The sequence below is a fragment of the Pristis pectinata genome, chromosome 2 (genome assembly GCF_009764475.1).
Source record: "Pristis pectinata isolate sPriPec2 chromosome 2, sPriPec2.1.pri, whole genome shotgun sequence".
NCBI lineage: Eukaryota > Metazoa > Chordata > Chondrichthyes > Rhinopristiformes > Pristidae > Pristis > Pristis pectinata.
The window spans coordinates 25,333,833-25,352,757 of record NC_067406.1 but is presented as its reverse complement, the minus strand read 5'-3'; the positions used below and the strand labels follow the sequence as shown (position 1 = coordinate 25,352,757).

Sequence of the window (18,925 nt, the reverse complement as noted above, 5' to 3'; positions counted from 1 at the left end):
AAAGGTAGTTAGGAAAAGAAAGTTGTGAGGAGGACTCAGAGGATCTACAAAAGGGATATCGATAGATTAAGCTAATGGCCAAAAATTTGGCAGGTGGCATACTAGCTGGGAAAATGTGAGGGTAACCACTTTGGTAAGAATAGACAAGTAGAATGTTGTTTAAATGAAGAGAAACTGCAGAATGCTGTAGAACAGCAAGATCTAGGTGTTCTCGTAAATTAAATAGTTAGCATTTAAGGTGGCAAATAGAATGACAGCCTTAATTGCAAAAAGGATTGAACATAAGAATAGGGAAAGTTGCTGTGAGTGTACAAGGCTTTGGCGAGACCACATTTTATTCAGTTTCTGGGATTTGATTGTTGCTGGTAACATCAGCATTTATTACCAATCAGCAAGTGCCCTTGAGAAGGTGTCACTGACTTGCCTTCCTAACCTGCTGCAGTCTTTCTGATGAAGGTACTCCCATTGTTCCATTTACTAGGGAGTTCCAGAATTTAAACCCAGCAACAATGAATGGCTGGCAATTTACCTCCAAATCAGGCTGGTCTGCAATGTGAAGTGAAGCCTGCAAATAGTGGTATTCCTGTGCTCTTGAACAGCCTTGGGGAAATAACTAAAGTGCATTCTGTAGATGATTCACTCTGCAGTCACTATGTGCTGGCAGTGGAAGGAATGAATGTTTAAGTAGTTGATGATGCATCAATTTTGCTTTTTGTGGATGGTGTTGAGGTTCTTGAGTGCTGTTGGAGCTGTAGTCACCCAAGCAGAGACATAGAACAATACAGCACAGATAGAAGCCCTTCAGCCCACCATATCATGCTGCACACTGTACCTACTTTCACTAATCCCATTTACCTGCATTAGATGCATGGCTTCCCAAGCCTTGGCGATTCAAGTACTTGCCTAGAAGCTTCTTCAACGTTGTTAGAGTAACTGCCTCCATCACAACTTCAGGCAGCACATTGCAGAACAAAAGAAAGTAGGACTAAGCCATTCTACCCCCTTGTGCCTGCTCCACCATTCAATTAAAACAAAATTCACAGCTGATGTTATCCTTAATGCTACTTTCTTGCACTAACCCCATATCCTTTACTTCCCATAGAGGTATCCTTCCTCTTCCAACATCTGAGTTCACAAATGCTCTTTATTCCTTTCCACAAACCCTTACTTCCCTTGTCATTCCCTCTTAGGATTTATACGTTTCAGTAAGACCACCCTCATTCTTCTAAACTCCAAGGAATACAGACCCAATCTGTTCAGCATCTCTTTATAGGACAGCCTTGTCATCCCAGAAATTTGCCTGGTGAATTTCCTACGGACTGCTTCTAATACCACTATTACCTTTCTTCTGTAAAAGGGACTAAAATTGTGTTCAATACTCCAGATGTGGCCTCACCAAAACACCCTGTATAATTATAACAAAACTTCCCCATTTCCAAACTTCAACCTCTGTGAAATAAGTGTTAATATGCTATTTGGCTTCTTAACTACTTGCTGCACATGCCTACTAACTTTGTGTGATTTATGCACAAGAACACCAATTTCCCCATGCTGTATGAAATTAGTAACTAATTGTGGGGGAGCAGCTGGCTACATACATTCTCTGCATACATCACTAAACGCCAAAGACATATTTCCTATCTTTATAATGCTGTATGAAACATAGATGCCAATACTTTGTCTAAATCTTTGGCACTTAATCCTATATCAAAGGATCTGCATTATTGATCTCTCAACTATTGGAACCATTTCCTTTCTTCAAGCACTGCCTCTCAACATCTCCAACTCATTCACAGCCTCTTCACTGCTTTTTTTGGTACCAGTATATTTTATTGTATTTTGGTTTTATTCGTGGATTACTTTCAACTTTGCTGCAATGGCCATTTCCAATTACTCTTGAGAACGTGATGCTGAAGTGCCTCTTTGAACTGCTACAGTTGTTGGGTATTCCTAGAACTCAGAGACCAAAAGTTCAGCAGCAGCAAAGGGACATCAAACATTCCACGTTAGAATAGTGTACCACATCAACCAATACTCAGAATCCATTCTTGCTCCACAGCACTTTCTTCAAGTGGTGGTGCTCAGCATGGAAGGGATTCGTCAGCTGAAGCAGATTCGTGGGTGGCAATCAGCAGAATTCATTGAGCTGACTGGAGCACTTACACCTTTGTCACACTAGAACGGAGAGCCTTGGTCAATGACAGCTGACTGTTCAGTTTTATTGTTGTACCAAGCAATGACAACTAAACAACAAAATGACTTGGCAAGCTATTATGGAAGGTTTATTTAAGAGCAAACCACATTGTTCAGAGGCTGGAGTGACATATAGGCCTGATTAAAGACAACAAATTCCCTTCCTTACAAGAACATTTATAACTAGATGGATTTTTGTTTCAGTGTCAGATGCCAGCATTTTATTCACGATTTATTGAACTACATTTAAATTCCCTAGCTACCATGATACAATTTCAAGTTACATCTCCAAATCATTAGTCCAGGCCTCTAAACTACCAGTCCAGTAACATAACTGAAATGCTGCCATCCCCTCAAGCTCCCTAGAATGTATCCCAGTTTCCTACATTCTTTCAAGGACTTGTCATAACTTGAGTACAAGCCCACTGCCTTAATAATTACTTTGATGTTAGTAAAGGCCAAATTCCAATTCCTTTTATTTTTGTTTCTTCACAAGTGTTCTTAGATCATGCCAATACTACTTGCGATTTTTTAAAACTTTTCTGTTGTTCAGACTGTATATTAGATTGGTTTCAGCAGCTGAATATTTTATTTAATCTGCAGTGATCATGTGACCACACCCTAGTTCACATTTTTAACAAAAATATTTCCTATTTAGTGTTCCTGCAAAAAGATGACCATGTTATTGTTCACTTAATGCCGTGATGATAAAATAATCCTTATATTCCACCATGCATTTGGTTTGCGATTACGGTAACCTCTAGTTTTCACTAAATAAAATTGAAACTAAAACATTTAAGTTCTGCAAGTTTTTAGAATTTAATTCTGGGATGTGGAAAATGCCAATAAGGCCAGCATTAATTGTCTAAACCATGCCACCAAACCGAAGCAGTGGGCCTTCCCATCAACAGCAGTTTTCCTTGATGGTTGGGAAGAAAATTTAGGATTTTGACCCAGCAAAGACAAGACTGTAAACACCCATCATAATAATGTGGCTTGGAGGCAAAATTGAAAAAAATTATGGCATTCCCAAGACATTAGTGTTCCTGTTGTTTCTAATGCTTGAGGTCAGAGGGTAGGAAGCTCCTGTCCTTTAATCTTGTTGAGCTGTTGCAGTATCTTCTAACACATTGGAGCCATGACAGTTAATAAGCTTAGTAACAAGGATGTTGGTGAAGTGAACTAATCTCTTAAGGACAATGTTCAGATTTCAAAACTGTGAAGGTGGTGACTACAAACTGAAATACTTTTATTTCACTTTAAATTACAGTAGAACAATTTCTATTTCAACAGATACAATCAAAAGGCAGAAAGGAACAGTGTTGCATGTAGACCGAAAAAACAACAAACTGCCTAAAGTGGGCAAACTTCCTAATCACATTTTTCACACTACAGAGAAAGTAAACAGAATAGGTCACACTCACCAGCACTACTGTGGAAAACATTTGAACGTTTCTACATCCGCACCCAATTAGCTGGAGCTCAAAAAATGACAAAAAATAAAAATTCTGATATGATTATGTCCCACTGGGTATATTACAAGAATAAAAGGAAACTGGAGTAGGAGTAGGCCATTTGATCCTTTCGGCCTCTTCTGCCATCTTCAATTTCCACGTTTTACACTATCCAGAAATCTAAACCTCCACAGCTGGGCAGGGTAGAGAACTCCAAAGATTTACTCCCAACTGCATAAAGAAACCTCTCATCTCAGTCCTAAATGGCCTACTCCTCATGCTGAGACTGTAATGCCTGGTTCTATGCTTGTCAGTCAGGGGAAACATCCTTCCTACATCAGCCTATTGAACACAATGAGAATTTAAAGTTTCAATGAAATCAGCTTTCATTTTTCTAAAATCTAGAGGATACAGGCCTAATTGATTTAAATCTCTCCTTATTTGCATTGGGATTGGTTTATTATTGTCACTTGTACTGAGGTACAGTGGAAAAACTTGTCTTGCATACCGCTCATACAGATCAATTCATTACACAGTACATTGAGGTAGTACAGGGTAAAAACAATAGCAGAAAAGTGTCACAGCTATAGAGGAAGTACAGTGCAGGTAGACAATAAGGTGCAAGGTCATAACAAGGTAATTCTGAGGCCAAGAGTCCATCTCATCGTATAAAAACCCACCATGTATATATCTGCAAATCATACAAAAACCCACCAAACCAGTCTAGTGAATCTTTGCTACACACCTCTATGGGAAGTATGTCCTCCTTTAGGTAAAGAGATCAAAACTGTAAACAATATTCTAGGTGCAGAGCAAGACATCTTTTTTTTGTACTCAAATCCTCTCATAATAAAGACCAACATGTCATTTGCCTTCCTAATTATGTTGTAACTGTATGCATACTGTTGTAACTGTATGCATACTGTTTTAACAAAGAGTACAAAACACACCCAGAGGTCCCTTTGGATAACATTGATGTTCAATCTCTCACCATTTAATACTCTGCTTTTCTGTTTTGTACACCAAAGTGGATAACTTTACATTTTTCCACATCATATTCCATCTGCCACTCACTCAGCTTAACTATTTCCCTTTACATCCTCCTCCCTACTAGCAATACCACCTAGTTTTATACCGTCAAAAACCTTGGAAATGTGACATTTGGTCCTCTCAATCAAATGAACTGATATAAATTGAGAATAGCTGTATCTAAAGTACTATTCACAACTTGTCAACGGGAATAAATCAGATTACTCAAACACTTTGCTTTCTACCCAATAATCAATTCTCGATTCATGAAAATATTTACCCCAATTACATATGCCTTATCCTCGTTGGCCAATCTCCTGTTTGGGACATAAGCCTTCTGAAAATTCAAATATTACATCCATTGGCTTCCCCTTGTCATGAAATTTTGCAATAGACCTTTCTAAAATCCTGAACATCAAGGATACAACTTACTCAAACCTGCCTCATGCTATTCAGTCCTTTATGGAGGCCATAAAATGGAAAGGTCTTAAAAAAAGAAACATCCTCTACTAGTGGTCGATATAGTGAGAAAGTGGGCTCTTCCAACAAATTGCTGCATGTGTAGCTACTTTAAGGAAAAAGATCACAATGAAATTTTGACCCAGAATCAGAAATACTGCAGAATTTCCTACAAGATAAATCAACTAATGAACAAATGCCATTTTTACAAAATTTCCCCACCAGATTTCAAGACAAAAACTACAGTTTCAGTACTAACATGCAGCAACTTTCATTCTTGAGTTCAGCTGGATATCAAATGTCAAACATTCTTGACATCTGTTTCAGTACAATCTGATTAGGAAGCCGATTCCACATCCAGGAGATTACTAGAAGAATTCAAGTCATTTTTTTCTCCTCTCTCATCTCTCAACACTACCTATAGTTGGGACAACAGCCTGAAGTTACTGATGTCTGCTTTAGATAAGTTAAATTCCATGGCTGCTTGGCATCAAACTGAATTCCAAGCATATCTGATGTTGTTATACTATTCTCACAGTGCTTTAATAGTTGATGTGCTAAGAGAAAGCATAAACATGTTTGTTTCCTCCTCAAACTGCTACCCTTCTCCTCCCAAGGTACGAATTCATGGACGCCAAACCCAAATTTGGGCAGCAAGATTCCAGAGGCAACTTTCTACACAGGTCATTGAACTCTATAAAGCACAGAAACCAGCCTTTCAGCTAACCTCATCCATACCAACCAAAGGTATCTTCCTGTGCTAGTCCCATTTGCCTGCACTTAGCCCATATCCCTCTAAACCTTTCCTATCCATGAACCTGTCCAAATGTCTCTTAAACATTATAATTGTACCCACCAGCTTGTTCTATATACCCACCTTCCTCTGCATGAAAAACTTACCCCTCAGATACCCTTTAAATCTTTCCCTTCTCACCTTAAACACATACCCTCTAGTTTTGGACTCCCCTACTCTGGAAAACAGACTGTGTCCATCTACCTTATCCATGTCCCTCATGATTTTTATAACCTCTATAATGTCACCCTCAGACCTCCTTTGCTCCATGGAAAACAGTCCTAGCTTATCTAGTCTCTCTTTATAACTCAAGCCCTCCAGGTCCAACAACATCCTCAGGAATCTTTTCCATACACTCCCTAACATAATCACATCTTTCCTATTGTGTGCATTCTGGTCACTGCACAATGTTCCAGGTGCAGTCTCATCAGCATTCTATATAGCTGTAACATGACATCCCAACTCGTGTACTCAATGCCCCATCTGATAAAGTCAAGCACAACATATGCATCAACACCTTGTCTAACTGTGTTGTCACTTTCAGAGAACTATGTACTTGTACCCCCTAGGTCTCTGTTCCAGAGCACTCCCCAGGGCTCTGTCATTTACTGTGCAAGTGCTGCCTGGGTAACTTCCCAAGATGCAACATTTCACTCTTGTCCACATTAAATTCCATCTGTCATTCCTTGGCCCACTTTCCCCAGTTGACCTAAATCTTGCTGTAACCTTGGATAACTTTCTTCAGTGCCCACTATACCATCAATCTTGGTATCATCTGCAAAATTACTCATCATGCCACCTAAATTGTCATCCAAATTATTAATATACATGACAAACAACAGGGGACCCAGCACCAATCCCTGTGGCACATCACCAGTCACAGGCCTCCAATCTGAAAAATCACTCTCCACTACCAGTCTGAGTTCTAATGTCAAGCCAAGTCTGTATCCCATTTGCTTGCTCACCCTGGATCCCATGTGATCCAACCTTCCAGACCAGCCTACCATGTTGCACCTTGTCAAAGACCTTGCTAAAATTCACGTAGACAACGTCTACCTCCCTGCCCTAAATCCTCTTGGTCACCCCTTCAAAAAAAAAATCAAATTGGTGAGACACGATTTCCCACACATAAAACCATGCTGACTCTCCCTAAACAGTCCTTGCCTTTCCAAATGCAGGTGGATCCCATTTCTCCCTAGTCCTTCCAGCAGCTTTCCCACCACTGACCTTAGGCTCACCAGCCTGTACTTCCCTGGCTTATCCTTGCGGCCCTTCTTAAATAAAGGCACAACATTAACCACCCTCCTATCTTCAGGTACTTCACTCATGGCTAACAATGATACAAAAATCCCTGCTGGGATCCAGCAATTTATTCCCTTGCTTCCCACAATGTTCTAGGATACATTTAATCAGGCCCCAAGGATTTATCCACCTTTATGCCTCATGACTGCCAACACCACCTCTTTGGCAATATCAGTATGTTTCAGGACATCACCATTCTCTTCCTTGAATCCCCTAGCTTCCATGGCCTTCTCCATGGTAAATACAGATGAGAAGTATTAATTTAAGACCTTGCCCATATCCCATGGCTCAAATGACCACACTAATCCTTAAGGGGACCCTATATCTGCCTAGTTACCCTTTTTGCTATTAATATACTTATAGAATCTCATAGGATTCTTATTTATCTTATTTGCCAAAGCTATCTCATGTTCCCTTTTTGCCCTCCCGATTTCCCCCTGAAGTGTACTCCTTTATTGCTTATACTCAAGGAATTTGCTCAGAACCAACTGCCTATACCTGACACATGCCTCATTTTTCCTGACCAGAGCCTCAGTATCCCTTGTCCGTCAGGGATCCCTAATCCTGACAGCCTAGCCCCTCATTCCAACAGTAACAATGTTGGCCCTGAACTCTCCCAATCTCATTTTTTTTTGTAAAGAAAGGCCTCCAACTGGCTAGATGTCCCTTTACCTGCTAATCTATCTTTGCAAGTTCCTGTCTAATACCATCAAAATTAACTTTGTGTGGAGGCTTGCACACGCGGGACTCGAACTGCTATCGAGAGCCACGGGCAGACACGCAGTAGTGTGTTCGGAACTACCCGCTCGGGGCGGACCCTCCGGGGACAGTCGGAAGTCACGTCTGCCCCGCGGGTCGCAGGGGCCCATGGGATGGGAGATTTAAGCACGCGGTTTTGAATTAGTAAAGGGTTTTGAGTTCAGCACTCTCTGCCTCCTTGTGTTCCTTTAGTAGTGCATTGCGTGGCTACATTGGTGACCCCGACGTTCCAGATGGCATCCGGAGCCGGCGACTTGGCGACTCAGCGACCAGCCATGAGTTCGAGCAACTCGCACAGCACGGTCTCTCTGAAGCTCCCGACTTTCTGGGCCACTCAGCCCCACGTTTGGTTCAAGCAGGCCGAGGCCCAGTTTAATATTAGAGACATTACAGCCGACGCCACGCGGTACTACTACATGGGCAGCACGCTTGACCAGGACACGGCAGGCCGGATCATCGACTTCCTATGCCAGCCACCAACGGAGGACAGGTACACTAAGCTTAAGGCGCTCCTGATCCGCACCTTTGGACTCTCCTGCCGTGAATGGGCCGTGCGGCTCGTACACATGGACGGTCTGGGCGACCACATGCCATCCAAGCCCATGAATGATATGCTGGCGCTTATGGACGGCAATAAGCCGTGCTTTTTATTTGAACAGGTCATTCCTCGAGCAAATGCCAGAGGACATTCACCTCCTCCTCGCGAGTGAGGATTTCAGCGACCCACACAGGGTCGCAGCTAAAGCAGACATCCTTTGGCAGAGTAAGCAACGTGGAGCAGCCCCAATTGGCCTAGCCACGAGCGCGCGCCCCAAAGCCCGGGCCCCGCAACTGAAGCCTTTGAGACCCATGGGGGAGAAAGATGAAAGTTCAGAACAATGGTGTTTCTATCACCAAAGGTGGGGTTCAGGCGTGCGCCGCTGCTGTCCACTATGTGCTTTCTGGGAAATGCCAGGGCCAGCCGTCGCTAATGGCTACGACGGCTGGCCACCGAGACAGCCTCCTGTACCGACACTCCGGGTGGTGCTTCCTGGTAGACACTGGAGCAGAAGTCAGCGTACTTCCCCCTCGAACATGGACACTCGTAATGCAGTCCCAGGCCCTGAACTCACCACTACAAATGGCACCAGTAATCAGACGTACGGCCCGCAAACTATCTCACTGCATTTCGGGTCCAGCCGCTTCACTTGGACTTTCACGTTGGCAGCCGTGTCACAGTCGCTACTAGGGGCAGATTTCCTACGAACCAACTGCCTCCTGGTCGACCTAGAAGGCAGACATTTGGTCCACGCCGAGACGTTCCAGACTTTCCTGCTCTGAGAAGCCAAGCTACCGGCCCTCCACTTGGATTCCGTGACCATCTCGGATAACGAATTTGCCAGGGTGTTGATGGAATTCCTCTCCATAGTCACCCTGCAGTTCTCCACAGGGAACCCCAAGCACAGCGTGCAGCACCACATCCCCACGCAAAGACCACCACTGCATGCCCAAACTCGCAGGCTCCCACCCGACAAGCTCCACCTTGCCAAGGAGGAGTTCCGTAAGATGGAAGAGGTGGGAATCGTATGCCGCTCAGACAGCCCGCGGGCATCCCCGCTGCACATGGTGCCCAAGTCCGCAGGAGGATGGAGGCCCTGCGGAGACTACAGGAGGCTCAATGACACCACAACCGCCGACGGATACCTGGTACCCCACATCCAGGACTGATGGCCGGCAAGGCCAAAGAGGTGGCATGGGACGCGGAGTCCACAGAGGCGCTCGAGCAGGCCAAGGAGGCGCTGGCAAAGGCAGCCCTCCTAGTGCACCTGAGGAGTCGATGTACCCACGGCAGCCACGGTCGACGCTTCCGACACGGCAGTCAGTGGAGTCCTGGAGCAGCTCATCAAGGGCCAGTAGCGACGACTCGCTTTCTTCAGCTGGCACCTACAGCCACCAGAGGTGAAGCACAGCGCTTTCGACAGAGAGTTGCTAGCGCTCTACCTGGCTGTCCGGCGTTTCCGGTACTTCCTTGAGGGAAGGGAGTTCACTGTGTATACAGACCACAAGCCCCTCACCTTCGCACTGGCCAAGGTATCAGACCCATGGTCGGCTCGGCAGCAGAGGCACCTGTCCTTTATTTCAGAATTCACCACGGACGTCCACCACATCGCAGGTAACAACAACGTTGTCGCCGACACACTGTCTCGCCCCTGCCTCCACTCAGCGGGCATATCATCCTCAGGATGAGACTACGCAGCACTAGCAGAAGCACAACAGTCGGACACTGAGATCCCGGCTTACCACATTGCCATTTCGGGGCTCCAGTTGGAGGACGTCCCCATCGGCCCAGCAGCGAATCGACTCCTGTGCCACATGTCTACCGGCAAACCCCGACCAGTGGTACCAGCAGCACGGAGGTGCCGGGTGTTCGACACGCTGCATAACCTGGCCCACCCATCCATCCGGGTGTCCATCAAGCTGGTAGCAGACAGATTTGTCTGGCACGATTTGCGCAAACAGGTTGGATACTGGGCCAGGACCTGCATACACTGCCAGACCGCCAAAGTCCAGCAGCACGGGAAGGCTCCCCTCCAGCAGTTCCAGCCGATGCACAGGAGGCCCCAACGCATACACGTGGACATAGTCAGCCCCCTGCCTGTCTCCCGGGGCACCAGGTATATCTTTACCATGGTAGACAGGTTCACCAGACGGCCGGAAGCCGTACCGCTCGCAGACATGTCCACCGAGTCCCGCGCCAGGACACTCATTGCAAACTGGATCGCCAGGTTTGGCCTCCCAACGGACATCACCTCTGACAGAGGGGTGCAGTTCACGTCTGGTATGTGGACAGCACTGGCGCAGCTCCTGGGCACCCAGCTGCATCACAGCACGGCGTACCATCCCCAGTCCAACGGTTTGGTAGAGCGATTCCACCGGCGTCTCGTCGGCCTTGATGGCGCACCTCAGGGGCCCCCCAACTGGACAGATGAGCTTCCCTGGGCCCTACTGGGCATCTGCACAGCCCCCAAGGAGGACCTGAGCACCTCCTTGGTGGAATTGGTCTACGGTGCCCCCCCCCCCTCCCAACAGTCCCGGGTAAGTTCATACCAGAGGCCCGAGGTTCGGAAGAAACTCCAGCAGCAGTGCTAACGAGGCTACGGGACAAGGTAGGGACCATGGCACTGGTCCTGACCTCCAGGCATGGTCCCATGCCATCCTTCACCCCTAAAGACCTCCAAGACTGTGAGTACTTCTTAATTCGCAGGGGCATGCACAGGTCACCTCTACAGCAGCCGTACAAGGGACCCTTCAAGGTGATCTGGCACAACGGATCCATGTGTTGTGGAGGTGGGTGGCCAGGAAGAGAATTTTACAGTGGACCGCCTCAAACCGGCACACTTGGACATTGAGCAACCAGTGAGGGTACCCGCACTGTGTTGGCAAGGCCAGCCACACAGACTGGGGGCTCTACTCCCCCGATGGATGTTTCTGGGGGGGGGGGGGGGGGGGGGGGTGTGGAGTGGTGTGGCGGCCCACGCACACAGGACTAGAACTGCCATCGGATCTATAGTACAATCCCATCAAAGCGATCACCCCTTTCTTATTCCTAAATTGATTCACTAAACACTGTCAGGAATAGCCTCCCCAAGTACTGTTGTGATATTCTAACACAACCTCACGTGCCCATCCATGCCCCAAGCTCATCTGCCTTAGCAGTCAGGCTTCTTGCATTAAAATAAATGCAGTTTAGCCCATTAGACCTTCCTCGCTGCCCATCCTGCCTACTGCAGTTACTCACTTCTAATTTGCCTCAACTTTCTCATCTGTTACTTCTGCTTCGAGTCTCACTGCATTCTCCCACCCCCAGCAGATTAGTTTAGAACCTCCCCAAGTAGCTCAGCAAATCTCCCAGCCAGGATATTGGTCCCCCTCCAGTTCAGTTGCAGTGTGTTCCTCTTGTACAGGTCACCTCTGCCCCAGAAGAGATTCCAATGGTTCAGGAACCTGAATCCCTGCCTCCTGCACCAGCTCCTCAGCCATGAGCTCAACTGCACAATCCTGTTCCTACTCTCACTGGCACATGGCACCGAAAGTATTCAGTAATCCAGAGATTATAAACCCCGAGGTCCTGGTTTTTTTTTAAAACCACCTGCCCAACTCTCAGTACTCATTTTGCAGGACCTCATCCTTTTCTCTATCTATGCCATTGGTACCAATGTATACAATGACCTCTGGCTGCGCACCCTCCCCCTTGAGAATATTCTGTAACCACTTGAAGACATCCTTGACCCTGCCACCCAAGAAGTAACATACCTTCCTGGAGTCTTGTTGACAGCCACAGAATCTCCCATCTGTCTTCCCCCCCCCCCCCCACGCAATTATCAAGTCTCCTATCACTACAGCCCTGCTCAACTCCACCCTCCTCTGCTACACATCAGAGCCAGTCGTTGACCTGGACTACTTGAACAGCATTTCCCAAAATTGTTGGTGTGATCTCTGCCACCAACAATAAAAGTTGGGAAGTCACATATTGCAGCTGCATCAAACTTTGGTTAGACCACATTTGGAGTACTGTGTGCAGTTCTGGTCACCACATTACAGGAAGGATGTAGAGGCTTTGGAGAGGTTCACTAAGATGTTGCCTAGATTAGACAGCATTAGCTACAAGGAAAAGCTGGACAAACATGTATGAGAGGCATAGACTATCTACCCAGAGTCTTTTTCCAGGATGGAAATGTCAAATACTAGAGGGCAGAGATTTAAAGGCGAGAGGGGAACAGTTTAAAAGGAGATTTGCATGGCAAGTTTTGTTGTGTTTTGAAAACACAGAGTGGTAGGTGCCTGGAACACACTGCCAGGGGAGGTGGGGGAAGCAAATACGATAGTGATGTTTGGGAGGCATTTGGAGAGATACATGAACAAGAAGGGAATTGAGGGATATTGACCATGTGCAGGCAGATGTGCAATTTAAATTGACATTGTGGGCCAAAGGGCCCGTTCCTGTGCTGTACTGTGTCTGGTGCACAGAAACACTACCACCCAAATGCCCTGCACCAATCACTTGAACATTTTGTTCCTTCATCATTGCTGGGCCTAAAATACTGGAACTTGCTGCTCACCAGCAGAATGAATGGGAGCAGTTCAAAGCTCATGGCCACATCAAGGACAGTTAAGGATGGACAATAAATGCCGACTTTATGAGCGACACCCAGATTCCCCCCACCCCCCCCAAAAAAAAAATCACAACTTTTTCCAGTCCAGAGTCAGTTGCAGCAAACCTTCTCTGTCTCAAGTAATATCAACTCACTCAGTAGAAGAATCAGGACTGAATCTGGAACTTTCTTGGTGTACAAAGTTCACTACCAGAGCATATTGTATACAATGAACCATCAAAATAACCACAATTTGCCCCAAACAAAAAGTACATCAGCTTCTCCATTCATGCAAAATGTATCTCAAAGTTGTCCTACTTTTTCCACACTTAGCCTTACAATACTTTTTTTTTTAAAAACTTGCCCTGTACAATTTACAAAGGAAAGTTGCTTACGTTTCCATTAAAGTTGTTATTGCATAGATTTACGATAAGTTACTTATTTTCTTTTTACAGTACAAAGCCCAGTTGTTACTTTAATTATATACTAAATGACGTGGACACACGTACATGCATATGGTAGAATCTTTACCTGATTTGTTTGTTTGCAGGAGTTCTTTTCTTTTGGGGATGTCCAGTTTACATCTAGGGTGTCTGTGAAATCCTCATTCCACTGCAAACAAAACACAGGAGATATAATACCATGTACAGATGAACTTTTTCCTACTGACAGGCCTAGTGAGAAAAGGGGAGGCAAGCTCTAACAGAATGGCCATTTTGAGAAGGACCGTTTTGAAGTGCTGAGAAGTGCTGTGCTTCAGGTCTTAGGCCTCGATGAGTGAGGCTTTGGCGAGAAAGCTGAATGGTGACAAGGTATGATAATGTCTTTCTTTCCTTTTTTCTTTCTTTTAACCCAATACTAACTTCAGGAGGTAGAAATGGAAGTCACTGGCGTGATATGCTCCTCCTGTGAAATGTGAGAGATCAGGGAGAAGTATCCCAGACAACTACATTTGCAGGAAGTGTGTTCAGCTACAGTTCCTGTCAGACCACATGGATGGGTTGGAACAGCAATTGGACTTACTTGGAGAATACAGGAGGCAGCGAGTGTTGTGGACAGGAGCTCAGAGAGGTGGTCACACTGAAGGTTCAGCCAGATAGATGGGTGACCAGCAGGAGGGGCAGGCAGGTAGTGCAGGAGTTCCCTACGGCTGTTTCCCTCCCTAATAAGTATATCATTTTGGATAATGTTGGGCTGTATGGCCTCTCAGGGGAAAGCAACATCTGCAGTCCGATCAGAGCCAGTTATGGTGCCACTGTCATATAGAAGGGAAGGTCAAATCCTAGGCGAGCAGTAGTTGTAGGGGACTCAATAGCAAGGGAATAGATAGGCGTTTTGGTGACCACAAGTGTTGCCTCCCTAGTGCCAAGGATGTCTCAGAGTACATTCTAAAAAGGGAGGAAGGACGTACAGCCAGGGGTTGTGGTCCATAAAGTTATCAACAACAATAGGCAAGAAGGGAGAGAAGGTCCCGCAAAGTGAATATAGGGAGCTAGGCAAAAAAGCAAAGAGCAAGACCTGTATGGATGTAATCTCAGGATTACTCCCTGTGCTATGCACAAGAGAGAATAGAGGAATTGGAGAATAAGGTGAATGCGTGCATCGCTGAAGTGCTGGTTCAGACAGGAGAGCTTCAGCTACTGGACCATTGGGATCTTTCCTTGGGCAGAGGCGAGCTGGACAAGGAGGGACACATTGCATCTGAACTGGAGAGGGACCCATATCCCTGTGGGAGGTTTGCTAAAGCTACTCAGGATGGTTTAAACTAGTCTGGCAGGGGGTTGGGACACAAGGTAGTCATGCATTAGATGAGAAAAATGAAGCAAATATGGAGATTAGAGCAAGCAAGTACAGTTGGCAGGCCAGGGTGCACGGAAGGTCTGATAGTTAAACTGCATTTACTTTAGTGCAAAAAGCCTGAAGGGACAAGGCAGATGAACTCAGAACATGAATCGGCACATGGGATTGTGATATTTTAGCGATTATGAAAACGTGGTTGAAAGATGGGCAAGAGCAGCAGCTTAAATGTTCCAGGGTACTGATTTTTTTTTTGAAAACAGTGACAGACATGGAGATAAGAGGAGGAGTTGCACTGCTGGTTATGGTCATGGCAGTACTTAGGATGTCCCAGGGAGAATGTTCAGCAAGGACGGATCAGTAGAAAAGGGGTGATCGCTTTGATGGGATTATACTATAGGCCTGCCAATAGTGAAAGTGAATTAGAGCATGTATGCAGAGCGTGAAAAAAAAATCAGATAGGTGTAGGATTTAACAGGATTGTAACAGTTGATGATTTCAACTTCCCTAATATTGACATGGTCTGTCTTAGTGCCAAGGAATTGGGTGGGGCAGAATTTAAGTGTGTCCAATAAAATTTTCTGAAGCAATGGACTGGTTGGCATGGACTCATCGGGCCAAAGGGCCTGTATCCATGTTGTATTGCTCTATGACAATATGGAGATAGCCCTAATAAGGGGCTACACTTGACTTCCTCTTAGGGAGGAATGTTGGGCAAGTGGTTGGTGTATCGGTGGGGACCCCTTTGGGACTAGTGATGACAATTCTATTAGTTTCGAGATATTTATGGCCCTCAAGTTAAAATCCTGAATTGCAAAAAGGGGGGGGGGGGGGGGGGGGGGGGGGGGTGGGTGGTGGTGAAAGGAGGAGAGGGGTCAGGCTGATTTCAACTGCATCAGACAGAATTTGCAAAAAACTTAATTGGGAGAGGCTGTTTGCAGGTAAAAAGGGATGTCTGGCAAATGGGAGGGTGTTATAAGCGAGTTCAGAAGAATTCAAGGCTAGCATTTTCCTGTTGGAGTAAAAAGCAAGGCTGGCAAGATTAGGGAGCCTTGGTTGACAAGGGATATTGAGGTTCCAATTAGGAAAAATCAGGTATAGGCACTGGGATCAAGCAAATTCCTTGGAGTACAAGAGATGTAGGAGTACACAAGGAGGAAATTAGGAGGGCAAATTAGGATTTGTGAGATATCCCTGACAGATAAAATCAAGGAGAATCTTAAAAGATTCTATAAGTACATTGAGTAAAAGGGTAGCTGCAAGAGAGTGATCCTTAATGGGACCTAATGTGGTAATCAATGTATGGAGCCACGGGAAATGGACAAGGTCTTAACTGAATGCTTCTCTTCTGTATTTACTGCGGAGAAGAAAATGGAAGCTAGCGAGCTCAGGGAAGGAAACCGAGACCCTGAAGCATATCAACTTTACGAAAGGAGGTGGTGTTGGAGGTCCAGAAACACAAAAGGTGGACAAATCTCCGAGGCATGACCAGTTGTGTCCTAGGATATTATGGGAAGCAAGGGAAGAGATTGCTGGCAGAGAGGTTTGCAACTTTGCCAGCCACAGGAAAGGTATTGGAAGACTGCAGGATAGCTAGCACTGTCCTTTTATTTATGAAGTGTAGCAGGGATAAGCCAGGGAACCACTAGCAAGTGAGTTTTGCTTCAGGTGGTGGGAAAGCTATGGGTTGAGATTCTGAGAGACAAGATTCATTCGCATTTGGAAAGGCAAGAACTGACTAAGGATCGTCAGCATGGCTTTGTGTGTGGGAAATCACGTCTGACAAATGAGCTTTATTTTTTTTTTAGGAAAAAAGAGGAGATCAAGAGGACTGATGAGGGCAGGGTAGCAAACATCATCTTCATGGAATTTAACAAGGCTTTTGACAAGGTCCCACATGGAAGATTGGTCCAGAGGAGTAGATCACATAGGATCCAGAGTGAGTTCACCAATTGGATACAAAATTGGCTTGGCAGAAGGAGGCAGAGATTGGTAGTGGAGGGTTGTTTTTCAGATCGGAGGCTTGTGACTAACGATGTGCCATGGGGATTGGTACTGGGTCCCTCGTTTGTCATTTACATTAACAATTTGGGTAAGCATAGGTGGCCCAATTAGTAATTTTGTAGATAATACCAAAGTTAATGGTGTAGTGGACAGTGAAGGTTATAACAGGATTTAGATTGATTGGGAAGGTGGGCCAAGGAATGGCAGATGAAATTTAACTCAGACAAATGTGAAGCATTGCAAATTGAGAAGTTAAACCAGGGCAGGACATACACAATGAATGACAGGGCCCTGGGGAGCGCTGTAGAACAGAGAGACCTGAAAGTGGTGACACAGGTTGACAAGGTGGTAAAAGGGGCACATGGCATGCTTGCCTTCATCAGATGGGGTAGTGTGTCCAAAAGTTGGCACATCATGTTACATTGGTGAGACAGCACCTGGAATATTGTGTGCAATTCTGGTCGCCTAGCTATAGGAAGGATGGGATTAAGATGAAAAGGGTGCAGAAAAGATACACGTTGCCTGGGCTGGAGGGGGAAGTTATACGGGGAGACTGGATTGGCTGGGACTATTTTCCCTGAGTAAAGGTGACTGAGGGATGACCTCAGTGGTGGTATACAAAATCATGAGAGCTATAGATAAAATGGATTGTCACAGTCTTTTTCCCAGGATAGTATAAACTAGAGGGCATTGATCGAAGGTGAGAGGGGAAAAAGAATTAGAGGACCCGAGAGGTGTGTAGGTACGTGGGACGAGCTGCCAGAGGATGATACAATTGTTTGAAAGACATTTGTACAGTTCACGGATAGGAAAGGTTTAGAAGGACGTGGACCAAATGCAAGCAAATGGGATTAGCTCAGGAAGGCACCTTGGTCAGCATAAGTGAGTTGGGCCAAAGGGCCCATGTCTGTGCTCTATAACTCTGGCTCTACAGCAAGGCATTTTTCCCCAATTACCCAGAGTATGAATAGACTGGAACAAAATATAGAACAGTCTTGCTGAAATAGAACCACGATACTCTTTGCTCACTTGGCAACATAATCTATGTAATCAAGTCTAGAAACCACCACATACCTGCGAATTTGGTGGTGTCTTTTCACCATCTACATCATTTTCTGGTTTGTCTGTGAGTAACCCCTGAACCTGGTATTCTAGGACATAGCTATCGATGAATCTTTCCAGTTCCTCTATCTCCTGAGATCTGTTACTTCCAGCTTCTGAAGAAGCAGAGGCTACTGAAGAATTTTCCATGTCTGCTTTCTGTAAAAGGTACCTGTGGGAAAGAACAGAATAATTTAAACAACATTCACAAATCTTGCCACGGCAGCTGTGGAATTTAAATTCAGTTAGTTTCTAGAATAAAATTAAAACCCATGATATTTTTCAGCAGAAAAAAATTTGCCATCCTTACCCAGTCTGACCTACACGTGACTCCAGAATCACAATATGGTTGGCTCTTAAATGATCTGTTAAGGGCAATCAGGAATGGGCAATAAATGCTGACCTGCCAGTAACATCGGAATCGAGTAACGAATAAACATAAAATAGTTAAAAATTCATCCTGTTGCAAGTGCTAAATACACAGTGTACATACATTGAACTCCACTCCCGAAATCAGATTCTATCAACTTCAATGTAACCAAATTTCAGAAATGCAATTCAAGCTGCATGCATTACAGCATTGTTCATTTGATGAATACGAGAGAAAGATTCTACCCCCTCATAATATTCTATTAGGTCCCTTTATATATTAATGCAAGTCAAATGAAGAACAGTAGGGGGAGTGCTGTCACACTAAATACAGGAAATTACGACAAATAATGACCAATAAAGTCAATCATGCAACTCTGTTTTGCAGCACTGTGCAACTGAAAATCAATTTTTTTTTGTAGACTGAACTACAATCATGACCATTTCCACATCAGTGGGGGAAACTAGGACCCAATTTTCCCAGGAATGGACATTGCGGAGCACCTCTGCATCAACTAAGTCTTCAGTGCAGC

The 18,925-nt window shown here is 45.2% G+C and overlaps 1 protein-coding gene across 4 annotated transcripts in view; it reads right to left on the bottom strand.

Moving 5' to 3' along the window:
- ctif (CBP80/20-dependent translation initiation factor) overlaps positions 1-18,925 on the bottom strand; it is a 159,750-nt gene that overhangs the window by 87,694 nt on the left and 53,131 nt on the right. For all 4 annotated transcript variants that reach the window (XM_052040136.1, XM_052040154.1, XM_052040162.1 and 1 more), the window contains exons 2-3: positions 17,997-18,195; positions 13,653-13,733 (exon numbers count right to left, since the gene is read on the bottom strand). In XM_052040136.1, the coding sequence (XP_051896096.1) occupies positions 13,653-13,733; positions 17,997-18,173 (258 nt within the window). In that variant the 5' untranslated portion in view covers positions 18,174-18,195. The remainder of the gene's footprint in view (positions 1-13,652; positions 13,734-17,996; positions 18,196-18,925) is intronic.